Raw genomic sequence first — 26,905 nt, 5'->3', positions numbered from 1 at the left:
ATATATATATATATATATATATATATATATATATAAATATCAATATTTAAGTTATCAATTATACATTTACATTATTAAATCAATATAGTTTTTGCAAGAGTATATATTAGTATTACTAATTAGTAAAGTTGAATAAAAGTATTTATGTGAAGATTAAGTTGAATGTTTAAATCATTAAAAAATATTTTATAAATTAAAATAATGATAATAATAAATTAGTTTGTAAATGAAAATATTAGATAAAGAATCTGACAAAACAAAGAATACATGGTGGCTTCGTCAGTGTGACTACGAAATGTCCACGATATGCAGAGGCAAGAAACGAACATTTTCATTGAATCCAAGCTTAATTACGACCCAAGAATTAAATCCTTAGACACAAAATCTTCAAAGCCGGCGCCAATTTCAATCCGTGGCTGGATAAGGTTACATTTCTTACACCTTCCTTCTTCCCGAAATCCTCCTATTCTATCCTCTGTTCTCCAAGAATTAACACAGAGAAAGAAGAGAGACCCTGAAATAAAACCCTAATAATGGCCACTCTTCAAGCTTCCCTTCTCTCCAAACCTTCCCTTCCCTTTCCATTCCCATTCCCATTCTCCTGCCTCTCTCCGAGCCACTCTCCATTCTCCCTCTCCTTCCACTCCACGCGCCGCCTTTCCTCCACGCTCCTCTGCTGCACCTTTCGCTCAGACAGCGTCGGTTCCCGCTCCGAACCCAATCACAACCCCTCCGAAACCGGTTCGGCCAACGCGGAACCGGACCCCAGCGCGGGTATAATTTATTCGACGGAAGAAGGTGCAGTTCAGGTTTCTGATTCGGACGAGGCGAGTTTGGAAGGTGGAGAGACTGTGCTGGGGAGTGGCGCTGGTTTGGAGAGGGAAGGAAATATTGCGAATGGAAGGTTTTCGATAGTGGTGTTATTTGTGGGACTGTGGGTGAAGGCGAGGGAGCGTGTGAAGAAGGCTTTCGCGGAGTTTCTTGATTGGTGGCCATTTTGGCGCCAGGAGAAGCGTGTCGAGCGGTTGATTGCGGAAGCCGACGCGAATCCTCAAGATGCTGCTAAACAGAGTGCTCTGTTTGTGGAACTCAATAAGCACAGGTCTGTTTTTGAAATTGGAAATGTTGTTGTTTGATGACTGCTCAAGAATAGAAGTTCTTGGAGCAATTCTTGCATGTGTACGGTGGCTTCGCGTAAAAGTAAAACTAATACAATTCAATATGCATTGAATTGGTGAGGAAGTTTTGGACTTTGATTGCTGATGCATGTGCTCTTGCAAGAATTGTACGAGTTTCTAATGTTTAATGATGTAGGACAGATGAAAAATTGTGAATTGTAGTTAGATACATGAATTTGAGAGTTATTGGAGAATGTAGCTCCTCTAATGCTTACAGAAATAGAAGAAAATGTGACATTAGAGAAAATTTGGCTAGGTAGACAATTACACCAAAGAGGTTTCTGACCTGGAGACTTTTTGTGTCAGTTTATTAGTATATGTGTTAATTTGTTTGATTATGTGTATTTTTCTAGTCCTGAATCTGTCATCAAGCGGTTTGAACAAAGGGATCGAGCTGTGGACAGTAGAGGGGTTGCGGAATACCTTCGAGCTCTTGTGATTACTAATGCTATTAGTGAATATCTTCCAGATGAGGATTCTGGAAAAACTTCTAGCCTTCCTATACTGGTAATCATTTTGCGGCATCACGTTTTTGGTACTCCGCTTTTCAATTTTTATTATGAGTAACCAAATTCTTAGTGCTTGATTTCCTATACTGGTAACCAATTTTTATTAAGGGTAGAGGGGTTTTCTGTACATCTAGATTGGCATCTATTTGTTTCTGCTTGATTTCCATCAGCATCGTGTATGATATTTGGATTTGTGTAGTAGATGGTAGTTTAATCTGTAACTTTTTTGGTCAAAATGCTTTACTGATGTTTGTTTTACTACTGAAGTACATTATTCTTTTTTGAAAGTATGTTTTTCTACAAAAATTGTTAGTTTCATGCAGTTCTTCATCAGATTGACATTTGCCTCAATTCCTGTGTTAAAAAAAATTAATTTTATTGTATTTTCCTGATTTATTGTCAATTATGATTAATTGTTTTTTTAAACTTTAGTGTTCGGATGTGGTCATGGAGCATATCCAAGAGGCAGTACTATAATTTTGCCAACTTTTGGAGGATGATGTGTTCCCAGTGGGGTATTTATTGAGAGGGAGGGGAGGGGGGTATTAAGCTTTTGGCATAGTTGGTTCCTAACACTATCAATCAAGAAGATGGAAAAAATGGCAGATGTAAACTGTAGTAATCAAATAGAATGGATGAATTGTAGAAATGCGTCAACTGTTATTTGTGATTGAAAATGCCAACAATTATACATAAGGTTAGCATCATTCGGACGTTGATGTTGTGGATAGTTGACACACAAGAGACATTATAGGTTAAGCAATGAATGCGATTAAGAGAAAGTAGCGGTAGTGTCCATCTAGGACATGTCACAGATTCTCTTTGGAATTGAAGATTATTTGGCCATTTGAAAAGAAGACAAAAAGATAGGAGCCTCAGTAAGGAGAATGGACTAAAGGCAGTGCAGGATAGTGCTATACTTGAGGATAAGGGGAAGCCAATAAATATTCTACATGAACCCTTTGAATCAGAGTTATATCATATCCAAATTGACGTTTTGAGGATTTAGTTTATGACATAAAACAATGGCTTTGTTTAATACATATAATGGACCAATCTGGTAGGGAACACTCTTTGGTGGTGTTTGTGTTTTTTTTTTTTTACACAATAGATTTGATACTTTTGAAGTACTTATACACAGTTTTTGGCAGTATTTCTCTGACATACATCTCTGGATGAGTTATTTTGCACTCCGTTTTTGCCTTTAAACCCATGATAGATTTATAATCAACCCGAATAGGTGATTCTAGTCCTCTTATGACTGCATAATGAGAGATGATTTATAATGGATACTTTCTTTTGATCATAATAACAGCTTTTAGACTTTTTAGGTCATGATGTACTTGTGTTATAATGGAAAACTGACAGTGATCATATTTTTCAGTTGCAAGAGTTGAAGCAGCGTGCATTGGGTAACTCAGATGAAACTTTTCTTAATCCTGGAATATCCGAGAAGCAGCCATTGCATGTGGTTATGGTAAAAATTATTGCAAAAGGCTTTCTCTGTGCTTATAGTGGTTATCATTTTTAAATCTTGTGGGACCGTATTGTTTAACTTTTTTGTTGTAACCCATATTCTTTTTCGTTTGTTTATTCTTTGAATCTCATGAAGCTGTTTCCTTGTTTAGGTTGATCCAAAAGTATCAAATAAATCACGTTTTGCACAAGAGCTTATCTCGACTATTTTGTTTACCATAGCTGTGGGTTTGGTCTGGTAGGAGGCTTCAGTTTTCCTTTCTTCACCCTTTTCTCATATATAATCCACTATTTGATTTTATATACTTGTATTGCTCACATCTTTTCAGGTTTATGGGTGCTGCTGCACTTCAAAAATACATAGGAAGCTTGGGGGGGATTGGACCTTCAGGAGTTGGATCAGGTTCTTCCTATGCCCCAAAGGAGCTAAATAAGGAAGTGATGCCTGAAAAGGTTTACTTGTTAATATGTTCTTACTTCTGTACTCAGATTTCTTGAACAGTCTGGAAAATAGATTATTCTGTATTTCTTGAGTGTTATATGATTCTATAGCTTACTCTTGAATAAGTAAGAGCTGCTAATGAGTATTTGGATGAGAAGATTCCAGTTGCAATAGGTTAATTACACCAATAAGATTTTGAGTTGAGCATTACTATTCTGAATAAGCTATGAGTAGGCACATCTTGTGATCATTGATTTATTCCCTTCATGAAATTAATTTTTGCTTATCAAAAGAAAAGAGTGAACAACATGATATATGTTATACCTCCATAACTCTATCTACTTAATTATGTCTTTACTTGCTATTTTGTGGACTGTTCACCAACATAATGGGGAATTTTTGCCACCCCTTTAATTTCTGAATGATATCTGATTGTTCTGTTAGCCTGCTGTGTAGAATATACACAAAACCCAAAAGTTTGTGGCGCCATACAAATTCTCATCTATTAATCTTCCTATATCACGCCTTCTCTGTCCTTGCAGAATGTAAAAACCTTTAAGGATGTGAAAGGTTGTGATGATGCAAAACAAGAACTTGAGGAAGTTGTGGAGTACCTAAAAAATCCATCTAAGTTTACACGCCTTGGAGGAAAGTTGCCAAAGGTCTGAAGAGGTTAATTTATCATTTTATTGTCCTTTTTTTTTCATGCTAGCTTTTGTTCATATTCTATTTTTTCATACATAGACTTCTTGTTTCTTAGTGGGAAGAACTGATTTTTCATTGCTGCTATGAGATGATTCTCTGTAATCCTTCTCTGTACGCAAAGATGTTATGATTGGTTATAATAATATATCGTAATCTTTTGGTGTCTATTGGTTATATTGTTATTGTCAAGTGTGGCTTAAGTATACCACTTTTCAGGGGATTCTTTTGACAGGAGCACCTGGAACTGGAAAAACTCTTCTAGCGAAGGTCAGTTAATTTCAGTTATGTCTTTTACAGTTTTTATGAAGTTATTGTGTTATACAATTAGAATCTGTTGGTCTACCCCATATTCTTTTGGGATAATTGTCATTTTCAATATGGCGCACTGCACTATAAGTTTTCTATTAGGAAGTTCAGGGATGGACATAGATGGACTTTGGATCTTGTCTCTCTCATTGATCTTTTCTTACACTTCACATAATTCTTCTGATCTGTCACTGTAACTAAAATTCTGCTTTATTGAAACCAATCTTCTGAGTTAATCTATTGAAATTTATCATTGTTATGATCTAATAGTGTTTGCTTTATCTGGGACCTTGAAGGCTATTGCTGGAGAAGCTGGTGTTCCATTTTTCTATCGGGCAGGCTCTGAATTTGAGGAGATGTAAGTCTCTCATGCTTTCCCTATTTTCAACATGTCAATTTTGATCATTAAGACAAGTGATGAGATCAGAAACAAGATATTGTACACTGTTATTCTGCAAAGTAATGTGGGTGCATGATAGGATCCTAAATGTCTATGTTAGGAAAAAAGGGACAACAAACCGGACGTAAACGGTTAGAGGGTAGAGAAAGGTTGTTGGTCAGGTAGGAGGGTGTTAGTTTGTTTGGGTTGTTGTTAGTTGTTTTTGTACCTAGTATATAAGGGAAAATAAGTGTCTTTGGGGAACCCGTTTTTTCTGTAAAAGGAGTAGACAAGATCATTACATCCCGGGGAGGAAGGATTGCTTCCTTGGTTGTTTTTGTGTGAGTGCTTTCTAGCAATAAAGGAACCTTTGCAGTTTACGTGTGTTGTGTCTTGCTGTGTGGTTCAAACCAGTGGATAATCTGGGCTTCTTGTCACCAAGAACCCTATCAGTGCATTACAAGTTATTTTGAAAATAGTTACCAAACACAGAAATGCTGTTGCATTGCAACCATGATAATGAGAATACAATTGTCAATTGTAATGCAAAATATGTTTATGATTCTGTTGTTGATTATGAAATGTATTTTATTTTATGTTGTCATTCTAATGTGTGCATACTCTTATCATATATGGCTCAATCACTGTCAACCTTTCGTTAACGAGAAGTGTTGTCCTGTTGTCTTTTTTATATCACTAGACCTAGGATTGTCTTAAAATCAAGTAAAGAAAATTAGAAGAAACTTGACCCTAAGCGTGATACCCTAGTAATCTAAAAAATATAAGAAAATGATTTCTCTCTACTCAGTCTCATTGCATACATTGATTGGATAGTTTAGGAAACATCCATAACCTATTCTAGGAAACAAATCCCTTAGATTGTGGGATTGATACACTGGTAACTAAACCAAGATACAGCCAATGTACAAAATAAAAACCAATAAGAATAAAACCTGAAACTTCCTAGAATATCTAGACAATAAAATCTAAAACTTCCTAAAATATCTCAACACTCTCCCTCAAGTTGGTGAATAAGTGTTATCCATTCCCATCTTGGATTAATTATCTCAAAGTTACTGTTGTTCAACCCTTTGGTGAGAATGTTTGCAAGCTATCCTTGAGTGGACACATATGGGGTGAAAATCAAGCCACTGCCAAGCTTTTCTTTGATAAAATGTCTTTCCACTTTAATGTGTTTAGTTTTATGATGTTGTAAAGGGTTGTGATATGCTGATTTCAAATTTGTTGTCACAATATAATCTTATAGTTCATCCCACTTTATCTTTAAGTCTTCCCTTATAATCTTTAGCCATAACAATACTCATATTCCTTAAGTCATTGCTCAAAATTTTGCTTAGGCACTAGATTTAGCTATGACACTTTGTTTTTTGCTCTTCCAACTTTCTAGGCTTCCACCAAGGAAGGTGCAATATCCAGTAGTTGACCTTTTGTCCATAACTGAACCTGCATAAGCATTAGTATATGCCACAAGATTGACATCCTTGTTTCTTTTGAACAAAATCCTTTCTTGGTGTCCATTTTAAATATTGGACAATTCTAAGAGTAATTTGTAAATGTGTTTCTTTTGGTTGATGCATAAATTGACTAACTAGACTTAAAACAAAAGCAATATTTGGTCTAGTGTGAGATAGATAAATAAGTCTCCCCACAGGTATCTAGTACATTTCGTTTTCCCCAACAAAATCATCCTATGCACTTCCCAACTTTCTATTTAGATCAACAGGTCTACTTGCAGGTTTGCTGGCTGTTTTACCTATTTCCTGTAGCATACCAGTAATGTATTTTTGCTGAGATATGAAAATCTCTTCCCTGGAAAGGGTTACTTGAATTCCCAGAAAATATTTTAACTTTCCTAAAGTCTTGATTTCAAACTCTTTGGCAAGGCATTGGCTCAACCTTTGTTGCTCCTTTTCATCATTTCTAATAACAATGATCTTATCCACATGTTTCTATCCCAGAATTCGAATGCTTGATAAATAAAGTTTGGTCCCTTTGGCTTTGTTTGTATTTAAGACTCAACATGACTTTGGTGAATCTTCCAAACCATGCTCTAGGTGACTATTTCAATCCACATAGGCGTAGGACTTTTCTGAGCTTGCAAACTGTGATTGCCTAGTTGCCAAAAGGATACACACAAATTTATGGCCAAGATTATATTGACACTTCCTCTCCTATTGCCCAAATGACACCTATTTAGCTTCTCTTTTCTATTGCAACTATTCATCGTTGGACTGTTTCAGTTTGACATGGAAAATGCATTTCTACATGGTGATCTTGATAAAGAAGCCTACATGGAGCAACTTCTTAGATTTGTTGCTTAGTGGGAGTTGATTTATATGGTATGTCATCAATGCAGGTTCCAATATGGCCTCAAGCAATCACCATGTTAATGGTTTGAGTGTTTTTGTACTGCCATGTAACATTTTGGACTATTACAAAGTGAGTTTGATCATTCTCTATTTTATTGTCATTTCCCCCTAGGATGAATCTATCTCATTGCATGTGTGAGGCATTGTTATAGCTAGAATAAGTATTAAATCTGGGTAGAAAGTAGTTGTACAGTAGTTGTATTACTGTTGCTATACCTATGAGTTGTATCTAGTTTTGTACTTGGGTTTCTAGTTCAGACGTTTGATCTTTCCTTTTCTCATTGTACCAAAGTTATATCATTATAAATATGATACCATAAGAGAGGTGTATTCGAGCCCTCTAAAATACAAGTTCTCTCTTATTAATCTTAGGTGTTATCACAAACAATGATAAGGATGGTATTATTATACAACTAAAATAATATCTTGCTCAAAAGTTTGACAAAAGGTCTTGGGCACTTGAGGTTTTTCCTTGGTATATTAGTTGCATAGCCGAAAAATAGTTTGGTTGTATCCTAGAGAAAATAGGCTTTGGATATTCTAGAAGGAACAGGGATTTTAAATGCTAAGTCTTAAGACACGTCAATAAATCAAGTGTCAAACTTGTATCTAACCAAGGTGTACCTAATTCTGATCCTTCAGATAGAAAAGGTCAATCGATAAGTTAAATTATCTTACTTTTTCTTCAACACTCCTTGTTAAGACCATTGGAATGCAGCAGTACAGATCCTAAAGTATGTTAAGAATTTCCTTGGCAAAGGCCTTATTTATGAAGATTAGGGGTATACTCAAATTGTTGGGTATTATAAAGATAAGTGATAGCTGCTCCACTTCAGGGTAGTTAGTTATTGTTGGAGGTAATTCAATATCGTGGAAAAATAAGAAACATGTTGTGGCAAGATCAATTGCAAAAGCAAAATTCAGGGCAATTACCTTGTGAGCTCATATGGCTAAAACAAATTCTTAAAGAGCTTAAATTTGAAAAAAGTTCTCAAATGCACCTTTTATGTGACAGGTCGACAATTTCACATGACCATTAATCTTGTCTTTCATGAGATAATTATATTGAGGTGGATTGTAATTTCATAAGATTAAAACTAAGTCATTTCATAAGAGACATCACTAGATTTTTCAATTCCGGTGAATGGTTGACTATCATATTCATCAAGTCTCCAGAGCATGGATTGTAGAGCTGCGTACTTAAGACTTGTATGCTTCAACTTGAGAGGGAGTTCAATAATTATATGCGTAAGAAGCAAATCTTTTACTATAAAAAAATTTCTAGATTAGAAACATTTTGTTTTTTATTTCCTTCACAACTTTATTATTAGAGAATATCAAGGCTCCTCTATTTAATGTATGGAATCTATTTTCTCAATGTAAATAAAGCATCTGTTTAAGAAACACATACTTTGAGCTCAGTCTCTCTCCCTCTCTCATTTTCTCTCTCCCTCTCTCTCTCACTTTCTCTCACTCACTCTCTCTCTCTCTCCCCCTCTCTCTCACTTTCTTTCCTTCTCTGCTCTCTCTCTCCTATAGTTTGATTGTTATCTTGAAATCTAAAATAATATTGTTATACTATTTAAATATTAATATGGATGACACTCATATTATAGACCTTTTTTCTGTTTGTTTTATTTACATATATGTTTTAACATGAAGGATTAATTCTTTTATATGGGTCCATGCTTTTTCAATTTTTTCTTCATGTGTGTTCCAAACAATGGAAATAATAGTTTTGGCTTGTTTTCATTCCCTACCTAATCTTTTCTTTCATACCAAACATACTATGGGATGTTTCTTTTTATATAACTTCTCTTTCATTCTCAGGTTTGTTGGAGTTGGTGCTCGACGTGTAAGATCCTTGTTTCAAGCCGCAAAAAAGAAGGTCTATTGTAATTTGCAAATGCTTTCTGTAACCTGTCTGTCATTGTGGTTTTGCTCTATACTAGATTGGTACAGTTGTTTTTACTATAGAAAATTAAATTTACAGGCACCTTGTATCATTTTCATCGATGAAATTGATGCTGTGGGATCAACAAGAAAACAATGGGAGGGCCACACTAAGAAGACATTACATCAACTACTTGTCGAAATGGATGGGTTTGAGCAGAATGAGGTATCTAACAGTATGGAGTGATATTTGTTCCTCTGGTTTTAGAAACTGTTTCTGTCAAAATAGCGTAACTTATTTAGATTATGTTAACTTGTTAGAATAGGTTAACTTATGCATAGTTTTCTATCTGATCTATATGGTAGGATTAATCATTACTCTTTTGTATCTTTGATGTAAGAAACTTCTATAAATGATTGAATGCGCTAAAGAGACCATAACACTCTTAGGCATTTTATCCATACTTCTATCTCTGGTCAGTACCAAAGCAACCAACCTAGGTGGGTGCAGTGCACAGGGTGCTTTTTGGATGCTAGAATGATGCGCTGCCTCAATTGCTCTTATCAGACTCTCCTGTCCTTGTTCCAATATGCTTTTTCTCCTTTCATGATGATTAGAGTTTGGTCCCCATTTGAACACCTTGAAAGTTCTTTTTATTCTCCGTGCTCTTTGTTTCTGATATGCAATGACATCTGTGGACCTGTCCACTCATTTTCTAGGTCACCCACAATTACTTTAGAGAAGCTTAATGATACGTGCCCAGATTTTATTCACACTGTAAAGAACACTAAGACAGGTTCTCGGATGATCTTCCTATGAAAACCAGACAGCTTGGTCTGTATCTAGTGATAGGTACACACACAAATTGCAGGTCTTTCGAGAGGACCTGTCTCTCCCTTCCTTTCACTTACAATTTTCTCGCAAAAACTCGTGAAAACAACCTCTGTACAGACCATATATAATAGTCTGTTTACAACAATCCATCTCACAGACAGTTATAAATGTCTGTTACACTTATTCCATCTAACATATACTTTCCTCCTGAACCTATCAATACCCCTTCATGAAGTTTCACCATGTCCTCAAGGTGAAAAAGCAAGAAACTCAGTATTGATGACTGTAGCAGCTTCCCAACTGTTTTCAATGGATGGGAAGTGTTTTCAGCTGTATTAACTACTTTTTTTCCTTCTTTTGTAAATTGTATCAAACCTATAAATACTCTCTTCATGAAGATTCACCTTATCCTCAAGGTGAAAGTTTGTAAATTCTTTATGAATGCAGACACTATATTCCCCTAACTCCCGAATTTCCTCTTCCGAAATAAGCAGCATATGGAGCTATTTATTTTTGCAAGTATGATTAGGCTCAAACTTCTCATCCCACCTTAAGCATAAGCCCTTTTTTATCTTGCAATTCTTCTTGGGACAATTTTCTAAACAGTGCCCCTCTTTGTTGAAATATGAGAACTATTGATGGTGCTCACACTGCCATTGCTCTCTCCACTTCCTCTGTTGGAGTTGATAAAACCCACTAAATTTTCCCCTTCCTTTGAGTAACTACGAGTAGGTGGCAACTGTCTGTAGGTGTTACTTTGAAGCTGCACAATGAGAGATTCCCCTTGGTGGTGACTCTAACCTTTTCTTCCACCATTTGAACCTTCATCATTAACTCAGCGAGATTCTTGGGTTCATACAGCTTAACCTTAACCTTTATTTCTTCCTTCAAACCATTCAAGATTATGCGAATCAAATAGTCTTGTTGTATTCCTTTCAAGAATCCATCATATTGTTCAAACTGTTCAATATATTCTCCACTATCCCAGTTTGGCATAGCCCAATCAATACTTCAAAAGGATTTTGAAGCATTGTTGGTTGAAACCGGCAAACCACCACCCCCTTGAAAGCCTCCCACGTGGGATTCAGATTGGAGGTTTCCCACCATTGAAACCAATTCAGGGCTTTCCCCTCCAAGACAACCATAACAACCTACATCCTCTCCTCACTGATTGCTTTCAAACGAAAATACCTCTCCAACCTGTTAGTCTAGCCATATGCCTTGTCTCCTGCAAAAACAGGAATGTCCAATTTCCTCCATTTTGAAGAAGCCACTACTTAACCTCCTCCCTCATTATCCCTACTGCCTTCCTTGGCAACAAAAGCGTTATCTTCTGTATTTTTATTAGAGGACGCTAATCTTTCTACCACCATCGTGAGCCCCTTAATCATCTCCTCCAATTGTTGGAACCTTCTATGATTCTCCTTATCCTGTTCTTGCACTATTTTCTCCAGCCCATCTAATCTTGCCTCCACTCTTGTATTCACCATGTCCTAAAATCCACCACAGCACCAGGAAAGAGGCTATGAATACCAATTGATAAGTACCCAGATTTTATTAACACTGTAAAGAACTCCAAGACAGGTTCTTGGATAATCTTCCTATGAAAACCAAACAGTTTGGTTTGTATCTAGTGACTGGTACACACAAGTCCTAGGTCTTTCGAGAGGACCTATCTCTCCCTTCCTTTCACTTACAATTTTCTCCAAAAAACACCTGAAAACAACCCCTGTACAGACTATATATAATAGTCTATTTACAACAACACACCTCACAGATAGTTATAACTGTCTGTTACCCTTATTCCTTCTAACATATACTTTCCCCTGAACCTGTCACTTAATTAGAAAATTTAGTTGTCTTGGTTTGCATTGATTGAATAGTAGTTTCTTGGCTGTGGTCTTCATGGTCAATTGGAAGATGGTATTATGTGGAAGTCCCACGTCGACTAGAGATAAGGCCAAATTATAATATATAAGTGAGGTGCAAACCTCACCTTCCAAGCCGGTTTTGTAGGGTTGAGTTAGGCTTAAACCCACTTTCTAATATGGTATCAGAGCCATGATTAGAGCCTATCCTAGCGAGTTCTAATTGGACATTTCTGTTTCCACCCGTTGTCGAGTCGCTAATGGACCACCCAATTTCTACTATCACGCAGGAGATGTCTATACCTCGGTGTGAATGGGGTGTGTTGGAAGTCCCACATCGAATAGAGATAAGGCATGATTAGAGCCTATCCTAACGAGTTCTAAGTGGGCATTTCTGTTTACACCTGTTGTCGGGTTGCTATTGGACTACCCAATTTCTACTATCACGCACGAGATGTTTATATCTCGGTGTGAAGGGGGTGTGTTGGAAGTCCCACATATTAGAAAATAAATCATTACTGAGATTATTGAGAGAATATATTGTTATTATTATAGATGATTTGCAGTAATAATGTTACATTATTATAGAATAATTACAGTAATAATGTTACATTATTATAGAATATTTATAGGGATAAAATAGTAGAATTATAGATTCTCTCTCTTGTATATATTTCTCATATTTTATTCAAAATTAATAAGACAGTTTTTTCCCTATTTTCTTTCTTTACATGGTATCAGAGCAGGTTTTCTGATCCTTTTCTATTTTGTCTTTGTTGGCGTCGGTGGCCGTCGCCACCGGCGGCCCCCTAAAAGTCTCTTTTTCATCGTGTGCTTTTATACTTTAATGGGCAATCTCTGGTTTTTGTCTCGTATCTATCCGGTGTTGCCATCCGACCATCGTCTCCGGCCACTATCGCCGGCCACCGTCGCCGACTACTTTCGCAGCCATCGTCTCCGCCACTTGTGCCACTGATGCACCAACACCTCTATTGCTTCTGCTATCTTCTTCTCTATTCTGAAGGCCTCCCTTATGTTTAGGGCAGTTAAGTTCTTTGAAGTTTTGTTGCTACTCAGGGCAGTGAAGTCTCTGAAGGTTTGTTGTTGTTTGCCTCTGCAGGACATTTGTTTCCTAAAGGCCTCCCATATGTTCAGGGCAGTTAAGTCCCTTGAAGGTTTGTTACTGTTTAGGGTGATTAAGTCCCTACAGGTTTGTGGCTGTTAGTCTTTTAATTCTAGCCGCTGCAGGGTAGTGTAGTCCCTGCAGGTTTGTTGCTGTTTGCCTCTGGAGTACAAACGTTTCCTGAAGGCTTGTTGCTGTGGGCAGTTAAGTCCCTTGAAGTTTTGTTGTTGTTTAGGGTGATTAAGTCCTTACAGGTTTGTGGCTGTTAGCCTTTTAATTCCAGCCGTTGCAGGGTAGTGTAGTCCCTGCAGGTCTGTTGCTGTTTGCCCCTGCAGTTTGTTGCTGCAAGCCCTTCATTTGTTCTTGCAATTTGTTGTTCATCAATAGTGGCGAACAACGGAAATGACGGCGCGCCGATGACACTCTTGAAGACAGATTACATATTTCAAATTGAGTTTATGTATTCCAAGCTTCATCCATACAATCTTAATGCTCCAACTTGAGGGGGAGTGTTAGAAAATAAATCATATCCCGAGGTTATTGAGAGAATATATTGTTATTATTATATATGATTTGTAGTAATAATGTTACATTATTATAGAATAATTACAGTAATAATGTTACATTATTATAGAATATTTATAGGGATAAAATAGTAGAATTATGGATTCTCTCTTTAAATATTTCTCATATTTTATTCAAAATTAATAAGACAGTTTTTTCCCTATTTTCTTTCTTTACATATTACAACATAATCAGACAAAGTTTAATAGTGGACAAAGATGGACCTTAAGCTTTGTGCCTTGTTGTAATTTTTGGAACACCATATATTGGGACCTCATTTTGAAAGAAGGCTAAGAGTAATTTTTGCAAATGATTTTTAACACTTTTATAACTCTGCTCATAAATTGGCTTCTCTTAAAAAACCCTATCATCACATGACTTCTTTTATTGTTGAAGGCCAATAAACTATTGAAGTTGATTATTTAAAAGAGATTAAGGAAGTTGGATAAGTTCTATATTGTTATGATTCTTCTTTCCATCTACCCATATCTCTATGATGTTCGAGACAAATATCTTGTGAAGAAGTTCCATTGATGGAAAGCATAACAACACTACTAGTTTGTGTTCCCATTATTAGTAGTAGAAATTCATGTTTTTGCTTAACAATTTGTTATAGTGTCTACTTGTGAAAGGGGGGATGTAGAAATAGAAGATGACAAAGTGGCTGAAGGCGTCCTTAGTACACTTATTCTAGAGAATGGACCGTACTCAAGAAATTTGCTTCTCTTTACATGACTTCCTTGATAGAAAGCCAATGTCTCCAAACCTGAGTCATTAGAACCAATGTTTTCTAATGAAGAATACAATGATTCCATTTGATTTTAAAATCTAGCGATCAAGCACAAACTTCCACCCAACTCTGTTTGTCAACAACTTGCATCTTGTTAGAATAATTATATCTATGTATCATCATTAAGCCTTGGCAGAGTGTAGTCTGCTAGATCATTTATTAGTTGTACTCTTGTATTTTCATTATAAATAGAAGACTATGAGAGGGTTCTCTTAAGCCCTCTAGAAATATATTTTCTGTTCTAATCTCAAGTCCTACATTGACTAGTGATAAGGTTAGTTTGTAGTTTATAAATGAATGCAAACTTCACCTTACAAGTCAGTTTTGTAGGGCTGAGTTTGGTTTAAAGTTCACTTCTTAACATGGTATTAGAGCCATAAGTTAGAGTCTATTCTAGTGAGATTTGATGTTTCTTGGACTTGTTGTGTCACTTGCTATCGGGAGACTTGTTATTTGTTGTGATAAGGCTAGTTTACAGTTTATAAATGATGCAAACCTCATCGTACAAGTTGGATTTGTAGGATTGAGTTAAGCATAGACTCCACTTCTTAACATCTCCTAAAGTTCCTCATTTTATTACTTTAGTCAATGCGTTCCAAGTTACTTCCTAGGGTGTTGGTCAAGTTTTCCTTTTACTTTCCTTGAATTATGTTCTTGTCCCCACTTGTCCTCTTGATCTCATTTCTCTTATGCTATTAACTAAGTCATTAATTTACTCAATAACCTTTGATGCCTATTTTTCTATTATATAGGAGTCGACAAATTGGTTAAGGGCAAGAAGCCATCCTGTAGCAGGATCTTTTGTGTACTATTTTGTATCCCATCTTGTAAACTTTTTCTTTTGGTCATCCACAGTTATAAAAATTAAAAAAAAAATTGTTCCTAACTTGAAAAAACATCAAGTCTTAGAGTGATTCATGTCAACCAGGCAAACATGTAGATTTTCCTTTCCAAAGAGACTTGAAACAAGATGCTACGCTCCCTTTCCCATAATTTGTTATGACATTTGGGCTCTAGGTTGAGTCACCACTATCTTTGTGCCTTTCCTTAATGGAATAAAAACCCAAATTGGTTAAGTTATCAAAATTTTTAGTAGTGATAATGCCAAAAATTACCTTTTCCTCTGGTCTTTCTACTTTTTAAGTAAAAATGACATTTTACATCAATCAAGTCCTCATACACTCAACAAAATTGTATAGCGCAGTGAAAAAATAGCACTTTATTGAGACTGCTCATATGAAAAACTAACAGTGCAAGATTGTTCTTGACAATTTCCACCACACTTGACAAAATAGAAAAAGGCAAAAGGGATTAGAGATGAAGAAACTTCAATCTACCTTGATTGATGCCACACAATCAAGACAAATTAAAGACAAATTGATGACTAGAGGAAGATCCATCACTTTGAATTGGAAACTCAATGACAGGGACCAACATTGTAGAAAAAAATTGAAAATAATGGGCAAATTCTGATTACAAAAGTCTGCAAAAATACCAAAATTCTATTCTAGTTCCAAGCCTAGTCAGGGGTCTTTAAGAAAGCCCTATCCATGATGCCATCATCATACCTTATTGCTCGATGCTAATGTGCCATTTCCTCACTAGGGTGATTCTACTCTTATAGTGCGCTTCCTCGTAAACAGAATGCCCTCTTCCTTCCTCAACGGTAATATTCTCTATTCTATCCTGTTTACTAATGAACCTTATCATGTTTTTGCCCGTGTTTTTGGGTGTGTACTTGTTCATGAATGCCCCTTGAGATAGACAAATTCTCATCAAGAACTCTCATATATGTCTTCCTGGATATTCTTGCTCCAAAATGGGTGTTGATGTTATTCTTCAGGGACTAAAACATACATGTCTGCCAATGTCATTTTTTTTTGGAGACTCCTTTCTTCTCTTCTTCACTTCAAGATGCTAGTTATGAGCAATATGTCTTACATGACCCTTTTGTTGAACCATTGTCATTTCTCTATCGTTGGTATCCAAATCAAATCTCTTCTGAAGGTTCCTCTCCTCCTCCATGACTAGCAAAACCATTATCACCTCCTCTAATCACTTACCAATCTTGGACATATAAGAGCAATGCGACGTTACTCAGTTATTAAAGCTTGGTTATGTTGGAGCCGTGGAGGAAACTGGTGGCGGTTTTCCAGCTTGCTGCCATAAGAAGGCAGTGGTGATGTGGGTTTCTCATGGCAGCCCATGGCAGTTGCTTTTTGCATAATGGGTGGCGAGCACAGAATGGCTATGATAGAAAAACCGGGGCGGCATGGAGAAGAAACAAGGACAGTGACATGGAGAAGAAGTAGGGGCAGTGGCGTGCGGAGAAAAAACCCTATTTAGGAGGGGTACTGGCACACAGAGAAGAAACCTTACTTAAGAGGTGCAGCTGTGTAGAACGTAACCCTGATTGTAAGGCTCAGTATATTCTCTTTTCTATGTATTATGTAGGTTAAAAGCCCAACTAATATTTTGTTAAATATTGGGCCAGGTCCAATAAAAACTTCTTTTAACGTAATACCCCTATAACCCTTCCCAAGTCTCTCTTTTTCTTTTTCTTCAGTCTCACTGCTCTGACCTTGCTACTTGCCATTGATAGCCGTTGGTCACGGCCTCTCACATTCTTATAGACATAATATCATTACTTTTACATTATATTATATTTCTTTTAATTCCAATGTTTCCTCCACATTCTGTTATGGTTTCCGCCATAGCTTTTAAAAAGGATTTTTAGGTTCTGTGATAGTTTCCGTTGTCCGATATCAATAATATTGACATTACTTAATGAGTCCTCTTCTTCACGTTCTTCACAAACATCTACCCATCCCGCAACTTCTAATAATGAAGACATAGCCCTTTGATAAGGTATTCACTCTACTTGAAATTCTACTGGTTAACAATAAGCCATGATTGTGGAAATGTTGACTCTTGATCAAAACCAAACATGGAAACTTGTTCCTCTTCCACTTGACGAGACGTTAATTGACTCTTGGTGGGTTTATGCTATTAAAGGTGTTCCAAATGGTCACACTGATTTAAAGCAAGATTGGGTTTAAAGGGTAAACCCAAATATATGGTTTCGACCATGAATAATGTCTTTCTTCATGGAGATCTAGAGGAGGGAATTTGGATGGAGCCACGTGCTAGGTTGTTCTAGGAGAGTGTGTACTAGTTTATATATTATATTGATCACTTTGTGATCTTAAACAATTTTCATGTGTTTGGTTTGAAAAATTTAGTCGCATTATACAAACTTTTGTTCTAAAATGTAGTGAAATAAATCATTTGATTTTGTATTGTTGTGCATCTCTTGAGAAATGACATACTTAATTGTGTATTTTGATGATATAGTCAATAAAGTGAATGATGCTGCTTTAGTTTTAGCTAGGCAAGCATTTATTGTATCACTTTCAAACCAAAGATCTTGAATGTCTTAAATAATTTCTAGGTATTGAAGTTCCTCAATCAAAGGAAGGGATTGTAATTTATCAAAGAAAATATGCCTTAGACATCTTACAAGAAACATGTATGATTGATTGTAGGTTTTTGGATAATCCTGTGTTCCAAACCATAAATTAATGGCATAAGAAAGTTTGCCCATCTGGAATCAAAATGATATAGAAACTAGAAAAGCTATCTCACTATTTCTAGACCTAACTTGTCTTTTGTAGTTGGAGTGGTTAGTCAATTTATGAAGGATGCCTGCCTTGATTATTGGTATGTTTTCATTTGCATCCTCAAATACCACAATAAGGCTCTAGGATATGGACTGCTATATAGAGATAAGTGAAGTACACGATGTTGGTCAGGATGGATCTCCTATAGATAGGTGATCCACTATTGACAATTGTGTTTTATTAGATGCAATATTGTTTCTTGGAAATGCAAGAAACAAATTTGGTAGCTTGATCTAGTGCCAAAAGTAAGTACACAAAGGTGCATTTTGACTTGTATGGATGAAACAATTACTTTAAAGGCTGAACTTTTGTGACACTAAGCAAATGAGCATGTACTGTTATAACTAGGCTTCTATTTTGACTTGTGTGGATGAAACAATTACTTTTAAGGGCTGAAATTTTGTGACACTAAGCAAATGAGCATGTACGCGATAACTAGGCAGCTATTAACATTGCTTGCAACTTTCTATTTCATGATATATCCAAACATCTAGAAATTGGTTGTCATTTTGTTTGAGAGAAGTTGTTGGCAAATATTTTGTCAGCTCCAATCATCAATTTTCAAATATTTTGACATAGTCCTTAAGAGAACCTTAAATTCAGTTTATATGTTCCTTGCTTAGTACATACAACTTGTATGCTCTAAAGCTTGGGAAGAGTGTCAAAACTGTGTTAGTCATTTGGAGTAGATTCAAATAGGCTAATTTTTGCATTGTTTCCTATCCGAACTATATGGTAGGACTAATCATCACTCCTTTTTCGTATCTTTAATTTAAGGATTTCGTAGAAATGAATAAATGAGAAGAGGTGAAATATACTCTTAAGCATTGTTTCCATACTTATATCTCAGCTGGTTCATTATTTATCTTGTAGGGAATAATATTAATGGCAGCAACAAACTTGCCTGATATTCTTGATCCAGCTTTAACGAGACCTGGCAGATTCGATCGACATGTAAGTTCCTCTAATGGACTCTAATGGACATGCAAAGAGACTGGCACATGCTTTTTCACTTTGTTTAATTTTTTGGGGTTCTGAGCTTCACTTTGGTGTAGGTTTCACTAGATTTTGGGCCAGTTCTAGGTTTCATTTTGTATTTTATTTTTGCTCTTCTAGCAGCCTAGTGACAAGATGATAAATCAAGGTTCAAGCATTCTATGAGTAGGTTCAGGTTTTTGCTTTGTGGGATAGAATATGCTCTGTTTTTGTTTGTCCTTTGTTTCTCTGCTATAATAGTAGATATTATAAAAGTTGACACAACTTTTAGCTTACAATAACCATTTATTATGTATTTATCTATTCTGATGGTGCAAGTTAATTTCCTATATAATATGGGAGTTGCTATGGTAACCTTGTAATAGTAGTACCCAAGGGAGTTGTCTGGCATTAATTGATTAAAGTCCATGTAATACAGAAGATATAGAAACTAACAAATTCCCAATACCAGATTGTTGTACCAAACCCAGATGTACGAGGTCGGCAAGAAATATTGGAACTCTATCTGCAAGATAAGCCTATAGCTGATGATGTAGATGTTAAAGCAATTGCTCGTGGTACCCCAGGGTTCAATGGAGCAGGTGAATTGTGATTTATATATGTGAGATGACCTCTTTATAAATGCAAATCTTATGCTCTTTCAGGTTTTTCTATTGAACTTGCAAAGAGAGTGGCACTTGCTTATGATTTGTTTCTGAATAACTTTTTCTATTGTTATATCTCCTTGAACTAGATCTTGCGAACTTGGTAAATGTTGCTGCCATTAAAGCTGCAGTTGAAGGTGCAGAGAAAGTAACAGCTGCACAGTTGGAGTTTGCAAAAGATAGAATAATTATGGGTACTGAGCGGAAAACAATGTTTATATCTGAAGAGTCAAAAAAGGTATGGGTGTATGGCAGTAAATGTTGTATTCTGGTTTAGTGCTTAGAAAATGTGCATTGTGCTTATGGGATAGATCTAGGCTTTACCATGTAAGGGCACTATTAAACAGTTTTAGTCCTAACATTTTAGATTTTCTTTGGTTGGATTTGGATCTTTATGTTTTAGATTTGTCCTGCATTTTGCGTGTTACCTCTATAATGGAACTTAACAAATGTATCCACATTAAATTGTTAAATCAGAAAAAAATGTTTCCATCACAAGCGAAACGGGAAAAAAACAAAAAAAATTCTTGCTTGTTTCAACAACTGATTACCAATGTTCTCCCACAGTTTAATAGAGCTTTCAGAACATTGTCTTGCAATTTTTGAGATGAAAGTGTAAGTTTCTTTCTTTTGCACTGGGCTGTCAAAATCCCATCTGTTATAGGAAGGGAGCAGCATGATTGTGATTACATGTAAATTTGGGTTTCAATTTGTGAGCTTTTGACAAAACACTATAGCACTTATGGAATTCTACCCTTAAGAGCTAGTTGTTAAGAAAGGATAACTGAACACTTAAATACTCTATCTCACACCTCATACTATTCAATGAGAGTTACGCATCTCATAAACAAAATGCCCATTATAGCACCTTATCATAAACACCCAAGCAGTAAGGGAACCCATCCTTGAAAACTAGTTGTTAATGGGGGAGAGCTAAAGACTTAAATACTCCATCAAACAACAAATACTATTCCATATGGGATAGATGCACCAGATATTATCCATGTCCCTATAAGCTTTTTATGGGTTGAGTTGTGCAACCTAGAAGGAAAAAAGTTGTGATAGATATTTTTTTCATTTACAACTTATATTTATATTCTCTCAACTGATGTTAAGGCTATTGAATAAGGTTTTATTCTTGAACAAAAGTTTCTTTTGGGATTTATTCTATTGCATGGTTGAAATTGGGGGAGATACATGTGACACTATGATTTTGAATAATATGATTTTTCTGGTATGATATAATTAAATTTTCTGCACTCTACTCATCTGCAATCATAATTATATATCTGCTTTGGAGTTAATAATATTAATATGTTGATGTGTTCTTAGAAAATGGACTTAAGACTTATTCACAAAATTCGCTAGTGAGGTTTGCACTTATTTATATATTATAATTTGATTACATTTTTAGATGATGTAAGATCTCCATTACACTTTCATATGTTGGGAATTGAACATTTCAAGTGTGAGATTAAATATTTGTGAATGGTCCTATAATGGATGACGTGATAGGCCTGACAACCTTTGTCATGATAGACTTTGATACCATCTTAGTGAACTTTACAAAACTGACTTCTAAAGTTAGGTTGCATTCAGTTATATACTATAATTTGATTGCATTTGTAGTTGATATGAAATCTCTAATAGTACGCTTATATAGTTATATGTTAATCGTGCATTTGAAATTTTCAGCTCACTGCCTATCATGAGAGTGGCCATGCAATTGTTGCCCTTAACACTGATGGTGCACATCCAATTCACAAGGCAACAATCATGCCACGTGGATCTGCTTTAGGAATGGTCACTCAGCTTCCCTCAAGTGATGAGACATCAATAAGCAAGAAACAGTTGTTAGCTCGCCTTGATGTTTGTATGGGAGGAAGAGTTGCAGAAGAGCTTATCTTTGGCCGGGATTATGTCACAACTGGAGCAAGTAGTGACCTCCACACTGCTACTGAGCTTGCCCAATACATGGTAATTTTATGCTCCCCTGTATTGTGTCAAGTGTATAAAAATAACTTTTACAAGAGAAATTGCTGTTAATTTCCTAATTGGAATCTGGAACATTTTACAAGTAGTACTTAAGGAATTACAACTTTTCTTTCCCAAAATTATTTGGTAGAGGGGATTTAGAATTGGCTGCTGAAATTCTTGACTTATCACTGTTATTTTTCTGTATGCGCAAGGTATCAAATTGTGGGATGAGTGATGCAATTGGGCCAGTTCATATAAAAGAGCGACCAAGTTCTGAAATGCAGTCACGTATTGATGCAGAGGTAAGTGTTATGAATCGATATCCTTTATAACTGTTGAAAAATCATATTTGGGTTGTTTTCTTCCTATTCTAAGAAGTGTATTTTTTTTATCAAAAGTAAAAATCACGATAGGATTTTGACTTCTATACTTGATCTGCAGGTTGTGAAACTCCTTCGGGAGGCATATGATCGTGTTAAAGCCCTTCTAAAAAAGGTTAGTCTGATTATATTATTGTCTATAAATTTTTTCTTTGGGAAACCTTTTTCTTTCTCTTTGAGGTTTAAAAGAATAATTTCATTAAGAGAAGAAACTATAAATGGTTTGGAGGATAACTAGTTAGAAAAAAAAAAAACCATCAATTGAGGAAAGCTTCCAATCCGTTCGGATCTATGGGCTGATGGCTATCAGCTCTTCTAGCTTCTACGCCATTTTATTTTAGATCCTGTCACTTTTGCATTTTCAGGTTATTTATATCCATTGTTTTTCTTGATTTAATATTTGATGTTCAATGATACACATTAGAAGGAATACAAGCTATTTCTATCTGTGTCTGACTCCTGAGTCCTGTTCCTGTCTCCAGTGAGCCAAGCCAACTAGCGGACTAGAACACACATTCTTGATGTGAAAATGTGCTTAGTTTTTTAAATCAAAACGAATATGTCAAATGGATATTTTGTTATTTTAAGTCTGCTAGTTCAATAATAAACCTTGGGGGCTTTCTTTAGGCTGGGAGATCCTTGACACAAAGCAAGATTCAGACTAAGCAATCTCTGTTTTTGTGAATGACATTAATTAATAGAAGTTGTCAACCTTGAGCAAATTTGAGATCTGCTAGTCTGGCATATGAAAATAAGTAACACTAGTATCTTCTGACATTATTTCAGCATGAGAAGGCATTACATGTGTTGGCACACGCTTTACTAGAGTATGAGACACTTAGTGCAGAAGAAATCAGGCGAATACTTCTCCCATATCGGGAAGGACGGCTATCAGAACAACAGGAACAAGAAGTAGCAGAAGGGGATCTTGTGTTAGTGTAATTTATCTCTCCTCTCCTGTCCATTACTGTACTATTTTAGGGGAAGCTCTGTACAGTATACCCAGAAGCCCTACAGGTATATTTCCGAATCTTGTTTCTGCAGTTCCCCTCTTCGTGCATGTCATTCTTGTCGTAAGATGCACATAGTAAAAAGGATACACAACGTTGGATATCTGCAAAACAACTAATGCTACTTACAATGGCAAAATGTCAGCTGCTAGATTACCATCGCCCTTGCCGAGGGCCCGAGGGCAAATATATTTTTTGTGAGAACAATGTATCATGTAGGAATTGACCATTTTGACAATTGTATTTGAAAGCCTATACGTAATTCAATTTTTTAAGAATTTGTTAAAAACATTCAGTGACTTTTGTCTAGTGGAACATGCTACAAGACCCCCAACAAGCCTGGATACTGATGACTGCAGCTTTTTTGTAAGATGTCTAGCATATTCTGCAGCAATTTATTTAACAGAAAATAATAGTTGAAAGTGTTACAAATAATTAATAGATCCTGGATTTAATAATACTCCTTCCACAGGGTGCAATCCCTGATGATTAAATATAAAGTAAACCGTGATCTGATTACAATTTCTGATCCATATAAACTATTTTAAGTTTATCTTTAAAGTAAGGTTTATTTGGGATTAATTTTAGAGCGTTAAAGTCTCATCTAGGTACAATTTAAGTTATATCAATGATGTAATACTTGAAATCAATTTAGATGAAATTTACCCCTTGCGAATACGCGGTAGAGAAAATTCACTCGAATTGTGTTATAAATAGCTTCTGATGCAACTATTATTAAACTATTACCAAACAGTTTATGTAATAACTTGTCGTCTGGTGTTTCAAATTGCACATACTCGGTACAGAAGTCAGCAAAAAACTACTAATGGATGGATTCTTAGGAAAGTTTCAATTTAAACCATGTTGAAGATTTTGTTGGTATTTTGTTTGCTTCTTCCATTGCACAATAATTTAAGCATTATAGCTGCTGTATCACACTGAGAGTTGAAAAACTTTTACCTTTGTTTTTTTATTCTTGAACTCCTTCGAAAGTGAAAAATGTAAAATGTAGGTAAATGGCATTCATATCTTAAGTTGTAATTTAAATATTTCAATAAATATAATATTCATACTTTTTCTAATTTTAAATAAATATTTTTTCCATTATGTTTTTAGTAAATGATCCATATAATATAATTTTTATAGCTTTCAAGTAAATGTTATATCTATTATGTTGTAAATGACTTATATTTTATGTTGTAGGTTTAAATCTTCAAATATCCTTATATTTGTAGAACAATATCAAGTGGGTCTTTTTGTTGAAAACGGTCTTAATTAGGTCTTAAATTTTGAAAATTTATAACAGTTATGCATTTTTCGTAAAGTGTTCTCAGATGACTTAACAGATGTTGAGCTTAACAGATGTTGAGCTGTAAAATTTGTTCAGAAGACGTGTTATTGAGTATTAAATTCAGAACATGCTAATAAGCGCACAAAGATAGCATTCAAGAATTCTTCAAAATCTGCAACTTCTTTGATTATTGATTCTTGGAGCACTATTAGCACCTGCAATCTCTTTCTCAAACTCTCTAATATCAGATATGAAAATTCTAAAATGATCAAAGTGTCAAAAGTTTTTCATACAACACCAACATGTTATTATATAGTTTTTCTCATATCAGACACACTTTAATTGATTACGAAAATAATGTAATCGGTTATGCTTTATCAGAGTTATATCATAATTACATTGAAACAAATTTAATTGATTAAGTATTTAATGTAATCGATTGGATGTTAACAGTAAGTCAAAACATTTGAAAACATAACCGTTATTACAGTTATGACTTAGCTTGAAAACAGTTTTCACAATACTAGACTTAATTGATTACGTAAACAATGTAATCAGTTAAGTCCTACACTTAGACAATTTTGAAAACCTTTCATCCTTAAAAACACATCACTGCACATTTTCAAAATGTGTTTACAAAGGCACGAGTTTTAATCGATTTCACACAAAATATAATCGATTGAAACTTGTTGTTTTGCCACAGTTTTAAGCATATGTTATCTGATGAACTTAATTGATTACTAAACCAGTGTAATCGATTACTTCATACAGATTTGCTTTGTGCAAGTGGTTTTAACATATTAAAACATGAGAATGCATACAACAGATGTAAAACACATTTATGATCATAGAGAGTATGTAGACAATCAGTTTAACAACATATGTATAAAACATAAAGACATATTTCAATTGTTGTCATGATAACATATATGTGTTGTCATCATAAAAAACCACACACATGAGACATGAGGGATTGGGTTTTGCGACCACTTTGCTCTCCTTATCAACAATAAGGTCTTCAAAGTTCTCTGATAGCTTTACTCTATATTGTTGCAATTTGATTGTTTGGTTTGATGGATGTGATAATGAGGGTTTCATGTTGTTTGTATTTGATTTATAGCACTTCGTATTGCTTTGCTCTATGTTGTTGTAATTTGATTGTTTAGTTCGATGAATGTGACAATGAGGGTTTCATGTTGTTTTTATTTGATGGATAACACTTCGTACTTCTCAAAGATTTTTTGGTTTTAGTTGTATATCATAAAAAGATTTTTATTTACTTTGTCGATATTATAGTTGATGCTACGTATTCTGATTTGGTTTTAGTTAATGTTTCTGTTAGAAGTAGACAAGGGGAAAAATGAACTTAAAAATGCTAGCAAAGTGATAAGGTTTTAATATCTAAATATTATGTGGAATCATCATTCACAATGGTATTTGTGATATCTTGATTTTTATGTTCCATTCAATTAGATTTATGTTTGACAGAAGTTTTGTATTCCTTTTCCTCCCTCTATACTTTCCAATCAATGTATTGAAATTGGGCTTCCAACATGAGTTGAATTTGTTGAAATTGGTTTTAAATTTCAAATTAATGGAAAACAATCATTCCAAAATCAACACCGACATAGTTTGGGAAATCTTAATGGAAAAGGCATAATTTTTACGATTTTTCAAAATTTAGGACCAAATTGAGACCATTTTTATTATAAGTGCACTTTAAGCCTAACTCAACCCCACAAAACTAGCTTATAAGGTAAGGTTTGCACCTCACTTATATATTATAATTTGGCCTTATCTCTAGACGACGTGGGACTTCCAACACACCCCTTCACGCCGAGGTATAAACATCTCGAGTGTGATAGTAGAATGGGTGGTCCGATAGCGGCCCGACAACGAGTGGAATAGAAATGCCCAAGAAAGAAAGGGCGTTGATCCCTGCACCTCCACCTTCTTGGATCTCTACCTCCCCATCCCACTTTTATCCCTTGTTTTTTAATTTATATTTTTATTTTTTATTTATATTCCTATTATACCCTTATGTAAAATTTAATTTATGAAATAATTTTAATTCTAATATCTTATAGGAAAAAACCTATTTTTTTCCCTAGTTTCTGTTTCAGTTTTTCTAATTCTTTTTGTGCTTTCTTTTCTTTCACTCTGGTTGTGAAAATCTTTCACCTGTGCGATGTAAAGAATTCTTCATCTCTTCATGATCGTGTTTGCAACATCTTTGTTGAAGACAACATAGAAGAGATACGTAAGCGCCAAACAGGTACCTAATTTACGGTTTAAAAATAGCCTAAACGAATCTGGCTATCCGTCGTCGGATGTCAACATCCGTTTCTGAAAAACAGATATCAACATCCGTTTATGTATAATATATATATTATATTTATATTATATACTATGTTTACGTTACATATAATATATAAATTATATTTATATTATATATTACGTTTACGTTAC

General features: G+C 35.2%; 1 protein-coding gene across 1 annotated transcript; it reads left to right on the top strand.

The window, feature by feature from the left end:
• The first annotated feature begins 275 nt into the window (after window positions 1-275).
• LOC106764854 (ATP-dependent zinc metalloprotease FTSH 11, chloroplastic/mitochondrial) lies at window positions 276-23,580 on the top strand. The gene is made up of 17 exons (XM_014649279.2): window positions 276-1,102; window positions 1,532-1,685; window positions 3,072-3,164; window positions 3,316-3,401; window positions 3,493-3,616; window positions 4,148-4,267; window positions 4,527-4,577; window positions 4,913-4,974; window positions 9,216-9,273; window positions 9,379-9,504; window positions 19,012-19,092; window positions 19,586-19,715; window positions 19,868-20,016; window positions 21,474-21,755; window positions 21,968-22,057; window positions 22,197-22,250; window positions 22,922-23,580. Exons 1-17 carry the CDS (start codon window positions 534-536, stop codon window positions 23,075-23,077), a joined length of 2,385 nt encoding a protein of 794 aa, XP_014504765.1. The 5' UTR covers window positions 276-533; the 3' UTR covers window positions 23,078-23,580.
• The last annotated feature ends 3,325 nt before the right edge of the window (window positions 23,581-26,905 follow it).

Source organism: Vigna radiata, chromosome 6, assembly GCF_000741045.1.
Source record: "Vigna radiata var. radiata cultivar VC1973A chromosome 6, Vradiata_ver6, whole genome shotgun sequence".
Classification (NCBI taxonomy): domain Eukaryota; kingdom Viridiplantae; phylum Streptophyta; class Magnoliopsida; order Fabales; family Fabaceae; genus Vigna; species Vigna radiata.
Note: the sequence above shows the minus strand (reverse complement) of the source record. Positions and strands in the feature narration are given on the sequence as shown.